This window comes from Primulina huaijiensis, chromosome 17, assembly GCF_012295235.1.
Source record: "Primulina huaijiensis isolate GDHJ02 chromosome 17, ASM1229523v2, whole genome shotgun sequence".
Classification (NCBI taxonomy): domain Eukaryota; kingdom Viridiplantae; phylum Streptophyta; class Magnoliopsida; order Lamiales; family Gesneriaceae; genus Primulina; species Primulina huaijiensis.
In genome coordinates this window covers 8568210-8582943 of record NC_133322.1, presented here as the reverse complement: position 1 = coordinate 8582943, position 14734 = coordinate 8568210, and the positions used below count along the sequence as shown (strand labels likewise).

General features: G+C 36.9%; 1 protein-coding gene across 1 annotated transcript; it reads left to right on the top strand.

Moving 5' to 3' along the window:
• The first annotated feature begins 11594 nt into the window (after positions 1 to 11594).
• Positions 11595 to 12002, top strand: LOC140962587 (uncharacterized). The gene has a single exon (XM_073421540.1). The coding sequence runs from the start codon at positions 11595 to 11597 to the stop codon at positions 12000 to 12002; it is 408 nt and encodes a 135-aa protein (XP_073277641.1).
• The last annotated feature ends 2732 nt before the right edge of the window (positions 12003 to 14734 follow it).

The window sequence follows — 14734 nt, the reverse complement described above, 5'->3', positions numbered from 1 at the left end:
CAAAGCGTACGATTCAGACACTCGAGGATCTGCTTTGAGCCGTAGTTATGATTTTAAAGACAGTTGGCAGGAAGCTTTACCACTAGTATAATTTTCATATAACAACAGTTTCCAAGTGACTATTGGTATGGCTCCTTTTGAAACTTTGTACGGCAGACGGTGTCGATCACCTCTTTGTTGGGATGAATTTGGTGAGAAGCAGTTGACTGGACCTGAGATTGTTCAAGAAATGCATGATAAACTCTAGTTGATTCGTTGGAGAATGAAAGCTACCCAAGATCGGCAAGCTAGTTATGCTAACAGACGTCGTCGACCTCTAGAATTTCAAGTTGGAGATTTTGTGTTTCTGAGTATCTCTCCGTTTAGAGGTGTTGTTCGTTTTGGCATGAGAGGTAAGTTGTCACCTCGTTTCGTTGGCCCCTACGAGATTGTTGAGCGTATTGGGACTTGCGTTTATCGTTTGGATTTGCCCCAGTCATTGTCTGGCATCCACGATGTTTTCCATGTTTCTATGTTGCGTAAGTATGAGCCCGATCCGTCTCATGTGATTCATCCAATCGTATACTGAGTATCCTATTTGTATATTGGATCGTAAAGATAAATTTTACGCAATAAAGTTATACCACTTGTACGTGTTCAGTGGTCAAGGCATGGTGTAGAAGAATTAACGTGGGAAACAGAAGAGAATATTAGAGCATCTTATCCATATCTGTTTGATTCCTAATAATGTATAGTTGGTTTCGTTTTGTGTGTAAGATTTATGTGTATAAACAGAAATTTCGAAGACGAAATTTGTTATAAGTGGTGGAGAAGTGTAAGACCCTGTAATTAATTATCCGGTAATTTGGCATAATTAGAATAATTATTGAGTAGTAAATTAAAATAATTATTTATGCCAAATAAATTCAAGAAGTGTTTTAAAAATATGTATTTTAGAATATCGGAGAATTTAACGATATAAAATACATATAGAGTTTAAATAACACACGAGAGCAAAATAAATTTAGACCGAGATAAATGGGTTTGAGTTACTANCTGTAGCGGCTGCGGAAAAATCACGACATCTCCTCCATCCGACGTTGAAATCTCAATCGGTCTAAACGGGTGTCTTCCTAACATCCTAAGCTTCGATTAAAGACAAAAATTGCAAATTTTGAGCAAGGATACGGGTAGATCGAAGCTGCTGTTCCGGTGATCTGTTTCTGCGCGAATTCTTCCAGTTTTTGGGTGAGAGTTTTTGGGTTGCTGAGATTTTTTTATTTTGCATTTGTAGAAATGATCAAAACAAACTTTGTAGTGATTTATGTTATTTGTTCATTGCCACTAGAAGCATGGGATTTTGATTAGAAACAGATTTGTTATGATTTTTCTACGAAAATGTGTCAAAACCAGATTCGAAATTGAACTGTGCAGAGTACCTACTGTAATTCAGGATTATGGCATATATGCAATCGGATTCTAAACTTATGATTCCATTATAAGTTGTAGAGCTATGTGTTTTTTTCGTAATGATATAAGATTCGTTAGATTCCATTAAGAATTGAGATAGTTATGCTCATTTTGCCGAAACTGCTCAATTACAGAATTCTGCCGCGAAGTGCGTATGGAGTAGCATCTTCTTGATAATTCTGGGATTTATCTATTAGGATTATGGAAATGGTTTCTTCTAGAAAAAGTTACATAATTGAGTATCTTTCATTTCCAATTGGCGGATATTGATTTGAGTTAATATTGAGTGAGATACGAATTTTATGCTCTTTTGTGCCAAATCAGACATTGGTGTGAAATGTAGTTTTCGTGATCGGCTTATTGTGGTTTTGTTTAGGCCGAGAGTCTTGAAGTGAAGTTTATATTGGATTGTCAAGTTGGTATAGGTATGTTACAGCTCGGTAACATACGACAATAAAACATAAATTATGTTTAATTGTCATTCTGTGTTACATGGATCGTGTTTATGACTTGTTGACTATTGTAAATTGTTAAATGCTTTCGTTGTGGTCTATGTTTATTATTATGACATATTATTGGCATTTAGCATCGGGCATACAGTTATGACATTCATGTTGAGCCTATCGTTCTTGTTAGCCTAATGTTGATATCCGTTGTTATCTGGCACTGTTGTTTATCTCGGGATCATTGTGTGGCTGATAGGCTTATACACATGAGACCGTAGATGTGATTGAACAATCTCGTGGTTAGTGCAGCCTTTTGAGGTGAGCGCTGTGATTGTGTCATCTAGTTCGTTCTGTTGTGTCATCATGTTATAGCGTATCAGCTATATGGAGGCCGAGTCAGGGGTGTTATTCAGCACAGCTTGGCATACCTCGCATACTTTGCAGGGCGGTTTAGTTGCATGACGATGTAGCTCCCCTATGTTGTTGCTCGAGCATTATTCCAGTTGTTATCGTATCTTTTGTTGGCTCCAGTTATCCCGATTATTCGTTGAGCCTTTCATGCATTGCATATTACATTTTATTATATGATTATGCATGATTTATGATTATTGTTGTTATTGTTGAACTGTTTCATACCAGAATCCTAACCTCAGTTGTTTTCTGGGAGGGATGTTGTGGTTGCTATTGGGCACCATGGTAGATCTCCCGAGTCGTTTTGCAGCATCAGCCGAGATTCCGCAAGTGGAGCTCGGGATTGAGGTTGGATTGCTTGGTTCTGTTAAGTGGAGTCTCCCAGTTAGTCTATATGTATGTCTTGAGTTTGTTTCAGTTTTGTATTGTACTTTATTTGCCGGGGAGATGCCCCGTGTATCTGTAGTGGTATTTTGTTGTTTTGTGATTTTATGAGTCGACTATGTGATTCTTATGATCTGGTTAGTATTTGGCAAGTTTTAATATCTGTTTAGTCCTGCCCAGTGCGGCTATAGGTTGTTTAACTTCGGTTTTGTTTTAATGACTCTAGTTGGAGTATATTTTGATATAAACTATTGCTTGAGTTTTCGGGATGTCCTACTTGCGGGGATGTTATGCCGAAATTTTTCTGGGCCCTGAGGTCCGTTTTAAAGTATTTTCAACCTTTTTCCGCTGCGGATTTATATCAAACCATTATTGTTTGATCATTAATTGTCATTAGAGTAAATGGGCCTCACAGTTATAATTAAGGTAGAGAAATAAAAAATTAGATAAAATAAATAATCAATCATGTATCGCTCTCTAATCATCCACCTCTTATTGAATTTCATCATCATTCATATAATTTCTTCATCTTCCTCCTACTTTCATCTGTCATCCTTATATTTTTCATATTCCCGCGTCATTTTTCATCTTCCTTGAGCTTTTTTCATCTTCCTTCATCTTTTTTTTATTCCCAACAACAGTATCTTTTATTTTTTTTCAATAACCACAACATACAACATTCCTTCTTCTTCCTTTCTTCAATCATTATATTATTTTTTCATCAATCGCCTTCCATTTCTCGTGATTTTTTTTCAAACTCTTCCAATATTTTTTTATCTTTTTCCAACATATGAGAGTTATTGAAAAATTTAAACCACTAAAGAGGTTTATTTCTCTAAAAATTAAAGTAGATGACTAGTGTATGGCATAGAACTGTGTAGTTGATGTGGGATTTAGAAAGAATACGAATGGGGCTAAGTGTGTGTCTTCGGTCCACTCCATTCGATTTTTATTAGGTTCAAAAGGGGATACTAGGGATAAAAATGATGCATTGGATATGCTCAAATGGTCTATGCATTGTCTAAATCATCTCTAAGTTATTTTTCTCCGTATTTTTTCCTCAAAGGGTAATCAGATAAATTCTAATTTGTTTAATCTCTCTTTTTAAAAAAAAAATGTATATGAGCTCATCTCTTGGCTAGTGGTGGAAAAAAATACTGAATTTTCGGTATACCGAGGTTACCGTACTAAAAAATACTGAATTTATCGAAATTTTTAGTATACCGAAATTTTCAGTACGGTATGGAATTTGAATTTTTTGGTATATACCGAAATACCGAAATAATATATATAAATTTAAAAATATATTTTTTTTGGTATAAAACGATATATATCGACAATTTACCAAAATAAAAAATTTAACTTCTGTTTGGACTCATCATGTCGGAATAGTTCAAATCAAAGTTCAGTAAACCAACTCCACTCATAATTGAGAATTTAAACTGTTGAGAAGTCTTATCTTTATAGCATAACCTTACAGCTAGCTATAGGACTGGATGCTGACCCTCGACTTGTTGAAAAGATGTCAGGCTTCAGAAATCACAGAACCTTAGACATTGTTGCCAAGATAGCGGATGAAAAAGTCGCACATGTTGCAGGTGAAGTTTATTGGTGTTTATTGATGTCTTGGATTTCCAGACACATGTTGCGGTTGATATTATTGTCTTTATGGATTTGTTTTTTATATATCTTTCCTGGTCTCTTTGACTGTCTTGAGCGATTTGTTAAGTATTTGTAATCATTGGCCTTGAAATTACAAGAGAATGGATTTTTTTATATATTTTCGGTATGACGGTATTTTACGATACCGTACCTACTTTTCGGAACGCCGACTTTCGGCATACCGAAAATCCGATAAGGCGACGGTATCATTTTTCTCATACCGATATTTTCGATACGGTATACGGTATTCGAAATTTCAGTATGGTATACCATACCAACCACCTCTAACTATGTTGATAAATGTTAAAGTTCAATTAAGTTTTAAATTCTTGACAATCAATGTAAAATCTTCAATTTAATTATTAAATGGTTGTTTGAGTTAGAAACTTATTAAATCCGCAGTCCAATTATTCATAATTTAATTAAATCTAAATGCGTTAAATCTTTGTGGAATTTCAGTTTCACTTGTGTGAGAACCCGAATTTCCAGCAGCTAGCATTTTTGCAGCAGCTAGCAATATTCAGTTTCCAGCAGCTAGCATTTTTCAGTAGCAATAGAAAATTCCAGCAGAAGCTAACGATTCTAGAAGCAGCAGAAGAGTTCAGTAGCGAGACTCCAACAGACAACTCTTGATTCAGCTTAGACTTGTAACTGAAATATTTAACATTGAATAAAGGCTGTTAATGACATATTATGGCCATTAATTAACAGTCAGAAATTTGTTTACAAATATCACCCTCAAACCTCTGAAATTGTTGTTACACAAGTCTTGAGTTATCACTTGAAATTAGAGCTAAGAGAGTTCATTTTCGAAGCTGTAAAATCCAGTAGCGAGAACAGACAGATTCCTGAATTCAACCGAAATTTCTAACAAATTACGGTAAGTTAGCTTACGTATAAATATCTTGAAATCAGTTTGATAATTCCTGTTTTATGTATTTCCGATCTCTGATTTTTGAAGCACTAAAACTTAGTGAACTAATGGTAGGAATATATATTCTGAAACAATTCTGAATTCTGAATTCTGATTTCTGGCCTCACTCCTTAGAGGAGAGAACATATAGGGGACTGATATCAGTTTAGCCATGAAATTCACTATCGTGCTCAGTGCTTACTAATTCTGATTTCTGTTCTGAATCTGTTAATTCTAAATTCTGATTCCTATTCGGAAAGTAAGTGTTTTCTGTACATTACTTGTATTACTGTTTCTGTTAAAAATGATTTTTTGAAAACTAGGAAATTATTCCCGCCCCCTCTTACTGAGTGACGACCATATCATTCACCCACCAAACCCATCTCAGATAAGAACTTTGAAGAAATGCTAGAAAAAGAAGAGCAGATTCAGTTCTGGGGCTGGTGAAGAAGACTATTGTTTTTCTCAGTTTTAGTTATGTTTATTCCGCTGCATCTGTTAAGATATTCTCATATTTGGTTTTACATTTTCACTGTAAAACATTATCATTTGAGTTTGTATCAGACAATGTAATATTCCGTATTATGAATAAATAGACTGGTTCTTGAATTCTGTACTTCTGAGGCTTGTTGTTTTCGAATGTAAATTTGAGAGCAACATCGATGTCAACCAACCTCGTCCGTGGGGCGTGACATTGAAGTGGTATCAGAGCAAAAAAACCATGTTTCATAATCTGAGGAGGAGGAACCAGAAATAATAATTTCTAATAGACTACTGAAAAAATAGACTAACTACGTACAGTTAGGAAAATCAGTAAGGGAAACAAAGCAGAATGTAATAGAGTTCTGAGTGTTTCAGCAACATGTCTGAAAATAGTAGGAAAAAAAATTTTCATTAGACCAAAACCAGTAGACCGAATATCAGTAGCAGAAGAACCAATAGTTTGAAACCAGAACCAGTAGATGGAAATCAGTAGGTCTGAATGCAGAAGACTTGGTCAGTAGACCATAATGCAGCAGACTGATTTTAACAGTGCTGCAAAGCAGCAGACTTGGTTGCAGTAGCATCCGAATTTCAGTAAGAAGTGAATTTCAGCAAGCGCATGCAGTAGGCCTTGCAAATGGTATGGAAATTGAGTTGTTTTTCGAGCAAACTTCAAACGGCCATAACTTTTGATCCCGGAGGAATTTTTACTAATAAAAGTTACCGTTGGAAAGGTCTCAACGAGCAACGAGGAGAACCTAACCTAAAACCAAACTATTGTTCTAGTACCGCCGACAAACCCCAAAATCCTTCGTTTAGATAGTGATATCATTATTTCCGTGAAATTTTCTAATTTTTCAAAATTATGAGGAATTTTCATTTCCAAACGGCTTAGTATTTTTGCACCAAACTTGGTACATTTCATGTTGTGAAGGATTTTTAGTAAAATTTTCACGTGATTCTAAGATCAAAAGGTTTTGAGCTATTTTCTTCTACTAAATGTTATAGGCTGTACTGATTCTGTTCATTTCAGCATTTGTCTATAACTTGACCTATATTCTTGATATCACTTCTGAACCTTGACTCGCATGTTTTGGATGTAGGATATGGCTGACCAGAATAGCTACATTAAGAGCTTAGAGAGGAAGATAGAGAAACTCGAGGAACAAAACTATTGCTTAGAGCTGGACAAATATGAATTACAGCGTAGAGCAGAGCACTTGAGGAGTGATGTTCAACGTTATGCTCACTATCTGCAGGAGGCAGAAGAGAGGAATAGAAAAGCTCAAGAAGAGTTCGAAACCTCTCAAGATACTGTTGCAAATTAATTGGGTTACGTGATACTTTGGTTGAGAAGATCCAAGTACTTAAGGATCAAAATCACCAACTCGTGCACCAACATAATCAGTATTGTGAGCAGACTGATGCTCAGATTCATGAGTTGCAGAGCATTGTTGAAGTTCTTAGCGACCAGAATGCAGTACTGCATGTTCATATTGAACATCTGCAAGCGGTAATAGCCAACCATGAAGACAAACCCGAAGAGGATCCAGAAGAAGAAGAAGAAGAAGAAGTTGAAGAGGATCTTATGGATTTGGAATTAGGAGAAGTCATAGATTAGACCATTAGTAGTAGTTCTTTGTAATAATACTTGTCTCATTTACATTTCAGTTAGCATTTTCGAAGTTCAGTTGTATTGCATTTTTGTGAGAAATCAATAAAATTTATTTCTATCCATTGGTTTCATATTTAAATTTTGAGGAATTACTTAATCGTTTTGCTTCTTTTATTTGGTCAATATTCTGCCACAAACCTTAGAACTTTCATATTGTAGGAAATGGACGGAAAACCTGTAAGAAACAACTGCGACCCTCGTTACAATAACCGCAACAACCATCGCAACGACGAGGATGCACAACAACCACCGCCCGTAGTTGGCCTCGGTCAGGTGGATCTGATGGCTATAGCCACGATTGTGGCAACCACTCTACAAGGGTTTGTGAACTCTAATGCTAATCAGCCACCGCCACCGCCACCACCTCCAGCTCAGAATGGGACTAAGTACCACTATGAGTCTCTCCGAAGAGCAAGAGTCCCAAATTTCGATGGAAGCTCCGATCCCGAGGTCGGACAGAATTGGATGAAGGAGGTGGAGAACCATCTTCGACTACTCGAGGTTCCACAAAAGATCAAGGTAGATGTGATTACACCTTTCCTTGTGGATAAAGCAGCCAAATGGTGGGAAGGAGTCTCACCAGCTATGTTAAGAACGGGACCTAACACTTGGCAAAGGTTCCGAGAGGCATTCCTGAGGTAGTAATTCCCGACAGCAGTTCGAGTGCAGAAGCTGTCAGAATTTGAAAGCTTGGTTCAAGAGCCAAACATGACAGTAGTGTAGTATTCGTCCAAGTTCCACTGATTGGGAACTTACTCCCCAACCATCATGAGAGACAAGGCCTTGAAGATACATCGCTTCAAGAAAGGGTTGAACAGCCGCATTCAATCTGCCCTTGCTATTATCGAGCCCAACAGTTTTGATGAATTGATGGGAGCCGCCATCAGGGATGAAAACTACATTAAGAGGCATGAAAGTGAGAACAAACTCAAACGTCCTCAGTCAAGTCAATACCAACCTGGCCAACAATTCAAGAAACCTAGGTTTTCAAGTAACCAATTTACCAGTACTCCAACCAAAAGAACCACTTCTTCTCAATCAAGCAAAGAAGAAGTCAAGTGGCAAAGATGTGGAGTCACTCATACTGGTGAATGCTGTAGGAATTCTGGAGCTTGTTTTCGTTGTGGAAAGATGGACCACAGCATTGCTCAATGTCCTTTTCCACATCCAAGAGATGGTCCAGCAGACGGAACAACTCCAAACAAGCCAAAAGAGAACAAGCCAAATGCTCGAGTCTATGCTATCACTCAAGAAGAGGCTGACAACTCGAATGATGTCGTAGCGGGTACCATTCTAATCAATAATATACCTGCTTATGTGTTATTTGATTGTTGTGCTACACATTCATTCATATCTAAGATATTTGCCAAGAATTTAAGAGCTAAGTCTGATAACTTAGAAGAACCATATAGAGTAGCAACTCCTGCAAATCGCATTTTAGAAACTCGCACTCTATATCGGGATATTAGTGTTCTCATAGAAGATTAGAATTTCAAGGCAAACCTGATTCAACTAAACTTGGTGGAATTCGATGTAATTCTTGGAATGGATTTGTTAGCCAAGAATCATTCTTTAGTAGACTGTCATGAAAAGACGATAACCATCCAAGCTCCACACCAAGAGAAACTTTTATTTCATGGTAAGACAAAAGAACGAAAAATTCTTCTTTCTGCTTCTCAAACTTGGAAAGCCATGAAAAATGGAGAAGAAGTTTACCTAGCTATGTTAAGCGAGGTAAAGGGAGGAAACACACTTACACTAGAAGAGATTCCGGTAGTACAAGAATTTCCGGATGTCTTTCGTGAAGAACTCCCTGGCGAACTTCCCGACCGCGAAGTGAAATTTGAGATTCATTTAGTGCCCAATGCTACACCAATCTCAAAAGCACCGTACCGAATGGCTCCAGCATAGTTGAAAGAGCTTAAAGAGCAACTTCAAGAATTGTTGGATAAGAAGCAATTCCGACCAAGCGCATCTCCGTGGGGAGCTCCTATCCTGTTCGTAAAGAAGAAAGGAAGCATGAGATTGTGTATCGATTACAGAGAACTGAATAAGATCGCAATCAAGAATAAGTACCCACTTTCAAGGATAAATGACCTATTTGACCTACTCAAGGGAGCTACAGTCTTTTCCGAGCTCGACTTAAGGTCAGGCTACCACAACTCAAGGTCAAGAAAGACGATATTCCGAAGACAGCCTTCAGAACAAGGTATGGACACTATGAGTTCATGGTAATGCCATTCGGGTTAACAAACGCTCCGGAAATATTCATGGATCTCATGAACAGGGTGTTCAAGCCATTTCTTGACAAGTTTGGTGTGGTATTCATCGACGATATTCTGGTATATTCGTCAAGTGAGGAAGACCACAAAGAACATCTTCGTCTCACCCTCCAGACGCTGAGAGAAAAAGAACTTTACGCCAAATTCAAGAAATGCGAATTCTGGCTGGAGAGCGTCATATTCTTGGGACACATAATATCAGCCGCAGGAGTATCTGTGGATCCTAAGAAAGTAGAAGCAATCGCAGATTGGCCTAGACCAAAGAATGTGACAGAAATTCGAAGTTTCTTGGGATTAGCAGGTTATTACCGAATTTTTTTTGAAGGATTCTCTTCAATAGCAATACCTCTCACCAAACTCACACAGAAGAACTCTAAATTTCAATGGAGTGAAAATTGTGAGAAAAGCTTCGAGACTTTGAAGAAAAATCTTACCTCCACGCCAGTGTTAGTATTACCTATGGAGGACAAAGATTTCACAATCTACAGTTATGCATTTAAAGGAGGTTTAGGATGTGTACTTATGCAAGAGGGAAAGGTGATTGCATACGCGTCTAGACAGTTAAAGTCGTATGAACAGAATTACCCAACACATGACCTCGAGCTAGCAGCAGTGGTATTTGCACTAAAGATTTGGAGACACTATTTATATGGTGCTAAGTGTGAGATTTTCACTGATCACAAAGCCTCAAGTACTTGTTCACACAGAAAGAGTTGAACATGAGGCAGAGACGATGGATTGAACTCTTGAAAGGCTACGACTTGAAGATAAGCTACCACTCAGGCAAAGCAAACAAGGTAGCTGATGCTTTGAGTCGAAAGGATATGAGTAAAGTAATCCTAGAGTCACTTTTAGCACAACCATGTCTTTGAGAGACAATCAAGATAAGTCAAGATAAAAATTCCACTTTGGTGAAACTGAAAGAGCAAGCCAAAGAAGGAAAATCACCAGATTTTGAGATGGATATCAAAGGAATCTTGTGGATGAAAGGACGATTGTGCGTACCAGACATCGATAACCTTCGACATGAAGTAATGTCTGAAGCACATAAGTCAAAATTTTCAGTCCATCCGGACAGTACCAAGATGTACAGAGACTTGAAGAAGAATTTCTGGTGGAGTGGAATGGAAAAGAAGATTGCGACATTTGTTTCCAAGTGCCTTGTGTGCCAACAAGTCAAAGAAGAGCACCAAAGATCTGGAGGACTTCTTCAACCTCTAGAGATTCCAGAATGGAAATGGGAACACATCTCCATGGACTTTGTTGTCGGGTTACCAAAGTCTAGACAAAGTCATGATGGCATCTGGGTAATTGTAGATAGACTCACAAAATCTGCGCATTTCTTATCTGTCCGCATGAACTATAATTTGGACAAGCTAGCCACATTGTACATGAATGAGATCGTACGATTACATGGAGTTCCAGCTAGCATATTGTCAGACAGAGACCCGAGGTTTACATCTCGTTTTTGGAAGAGCTTTCAACAAGCCATGGGAACTAAGATCACTCTCAGATCATCCTCAGACCGATGGCCAAACAGAGAGGACAATACAAACTCTTGAGGATATGTTGAGAGCGTGTGCTCTAGACTTCAAGGGTAATTGGACTGAACATCTACCCTTAATCGAGTTTGCGTAAAATAATAGTTATCATAGCAGTATTGGAATGGCACCATACGAAGCTCTGTATGGACGAAAGTGTCGATCACCACTGGATTGGGATGAAGTAGAGGAAAAAACCATCGTTGGACCCGAACTAATCCAAGAAACAGTGGATAAAGTTGCTGTGATCAAAGAAAAGCACAAGATCGACAGAAGAGCTGGGCTGACCTAAAAAGAAGACCCGTTGAATTTGAAGTTGGAGAAAAGGCATATGTGAAAGTGTCACCCATGAAAGGTGTAATCCGGTTTAATAAGGCTGAGAAACTGAATCCCAGATACGTCAGACCATTTGAAATTTTTGAGAAAGTGGGAACACTTGCTTATAGATTAGCACTTCCACCCGACATGTCAAGAATTCACAGTGTATTCCACGTTTCGCAGCTGAGAAGATATATTTCCGATCCTAGTCATATTCTTGAAGCTGGACCACTGTTGGTTGAGAACAATTTAAATGAAGAACTAAAGTACAAAGAAATTCTGATTCAGATTGTGGATAAAAAAGACCAAGTACTAAGGCGACGAACTATTCCATATGTCAAAGTACAATGGTCCAATCATACCGAAAGAGAAGCTACTTGGGAGTTGGAAGAAAAGATACGAGAAAAATACCCTCATCTCTTTGAGAATCATGTATAGCTAAGTTTCGAGGATGAAACTTCTCAAAAAGAGGGAAGGATGTGAGAACTCGAATTTCTAGCAGATAGCATTTTTGCAGCAGCTAGCAATATTCAGTTTCCAGCAGCTAGCATTTTTCAGTAGCAATAGAAAATTCCAGCAGAAGCTAACAATTCCAGCAGCAACAGAAGAGTTCAGTAGCGAGACTCCAACTGACAACTCCTGATTCAGCTTAGACTTGTAACTGAAATATTTAACATTGAATAAAGGCTGTTAATGATAGATTATGGCCATTAACTAACAGTTAAAAATTTGCTTACAAATATCACCCTCAAACCTCTGAAATTGTTGTTACACAAGTCTTGAGTTATCACTTGAAATTAGAGCTAAGTGAGTGCATTTTCGAAGCTGTAAAATCCAATAGCGAGAACAGGCAGATTCCTGACTTCAACCGAAATTTCTAGAAAATTACGGTGAGTGGGCTTATGTATAAATATCTTGAAATCAGTTTGATAATTCATGTTTTATGTATTTCTGATCTCTGATTTTTGAAGCACTGAAACTTAGTGAACTAATGGTAGAAATATATATTCTGAAACAATTCGGATTCTGATTTCTGATTTCTGATTTCTGGCCTCACCCCTTAGAGGAGAGAACATATAGGGGACTGATATCAGTTTAGCCATGAAATTCACTATCGTGCTCAGTGCTTACTAATTCTGATTTCTGTTCTGAATCTTGTTAATTCTAAATTCTGATTCCTATTATGAAAGTAAGAGTTTTCTGTATATTACTTGTATTACCGTTTCTGTTAAAAGTGGTTTTTTGAAAACTTGGAGATTATTCCCGCCCCCGCTTACTGAGTAACGACCATATCACACACCCACCAAACCAATCTCAGATAATAACTTGGAAGAAATGCTAGAAGAAGAAGAGCAGATTCAGTTCTGGGCTGGTGAAGAAGACTGTTGTTTTTCTCAGTTTTAGTTATGTTTATTCCTCTGCATCTGTTAAGATATTGTCATATCTGGTTTTACATTTCCGCTGTAAAACATTATCATTTGAGTTTGTATCAGACAATGTAATATTCAGTATTATGAATAAAAAGAATGGTTCTTGAATTCTGTACTTCTGAGGCTTGTTGTTTTCGAATGTAAATTTGAGAGCAACGCCGATTTCAGCCAATCCCGTCCGTGGGGCGTGACAACTTGAACACATTGAAATCGAATATTATTCCTAGTCCATTTAACCATGTGTATATTTACGTCTTTGTTGCTATATTTAACCAATCATCTTCCGATTCGTGATTAATCAACAGACACGTAAATATGTGATTAGACTATTAACATGAATTATTAAACCAACTTGAATCAATAATTAAAACTAAAAAATAATATATTGAAAATAAACCAAATATCAAACAAAGTATTGTTTGACTCTATCATGGTCTTAGTCTAAAGAAATTTATTCCATAAAATCAAAAGAAAACAAAATTACAATATTTGAATTCATAAAATAAACTCTAGGAAACAATAAAAACATTTCAGCATGGTTAGCATGATTCCCCGAAATTGTCTTCCTCTTCTCTCTCAAACCTTATATTCCTTCTTCTACAAGTTCCAAAAGAAAGTTGTTTGTTGCCTTCCTCTAAGTTCTGTCTTCTTCTTTCTCTCTTCTTCTCAGTTCACGTGTAGTGTTGTACCTGTGACGTCCTGTGATCCTTTTCAATAGTTGAAGTCTTTCCTTTATATTGGGGAGTCTTTTTCATATTTGAATAAGTGAAATACAAGGAATCTAAAATAAATTTCCTTCTTCAAAGTTGAGGACTCTCGTGACTGTGTCCAGATTTTGCAATTTTTTGTCCTTCAAAAAATAATTGCTCCCACATTAATTTCATGAATAAAATATAAAAATATTTTATTTTCTTGCTTTTGGTTTTGGTTGATTTTGAAGGCTTGTAAAATCAAACTATCTCCAAAATTAGTTTTTTTTCCTCTTTTGTTCAAATCTATAAATAATATAAAATTAATCCAGATAAACACAAAATATGGAATAAAAGATGTCAGATAAAAGCATGAATACGACAAAATAAAATCTCCAAAATCATTATAATATTTGGGCTTATCATTCACAGTAAATTACATAGCTAATGGTCTGATATGCTGGTTGGAAAGTAAGTTCGGGGATTTTAGTTTTTGGTGGGAAATTAGCCTATGCAGTTTTTTTCTATAAAAAAAAAATCACCTAAGCAAATTACATAAAAAAAAACATAAAAATCAAAAGCGGATTGACATAGTGAAGACAAGTCTGTACGAATGTACACTACTACGTATATCAAACTCTATACATAATACATGTATATATATATACCTTGCTTGCGAAACTTCATTCACGTGTTCTCTTTTCTCATCTTATCTAAAGCACAATTCTGTGCTACCATAGCATAAATCCACTTGTATTTTATGAAATCACAGCCTCTTAATAATTATCCGGGTCATCAATATCCATAAAAAGCATGCATGAACGAGTCTCGCTCCTTTAACGATAAATATCAGCTGGGAATTATTTTGCACTTGCTTTTCCATATTTGTAGATTTTGAGAGACTTCTTTCAATGAGACACTGATCCCATTGGATTTGAAGTCGCTTTTATTCTCTGTGTTACTTTCTAGACAAGGCCTTAATAATGCCTTACCTTAGCTAGAGATTCAAGTGTCACCCTTTGGTTAATGTAACTCGTATAGTTTGATGCAT

Bases quoted from the DNA above. Each gene is read 5' to 3' on its own strand.
- LOC140962587 (XM_073421540.1), top strand. From the start codon at position 11,595: ATGAAAGGTGTAATCCGGTTTAATAAGGCTGAGAAACTGAATCCCAGA.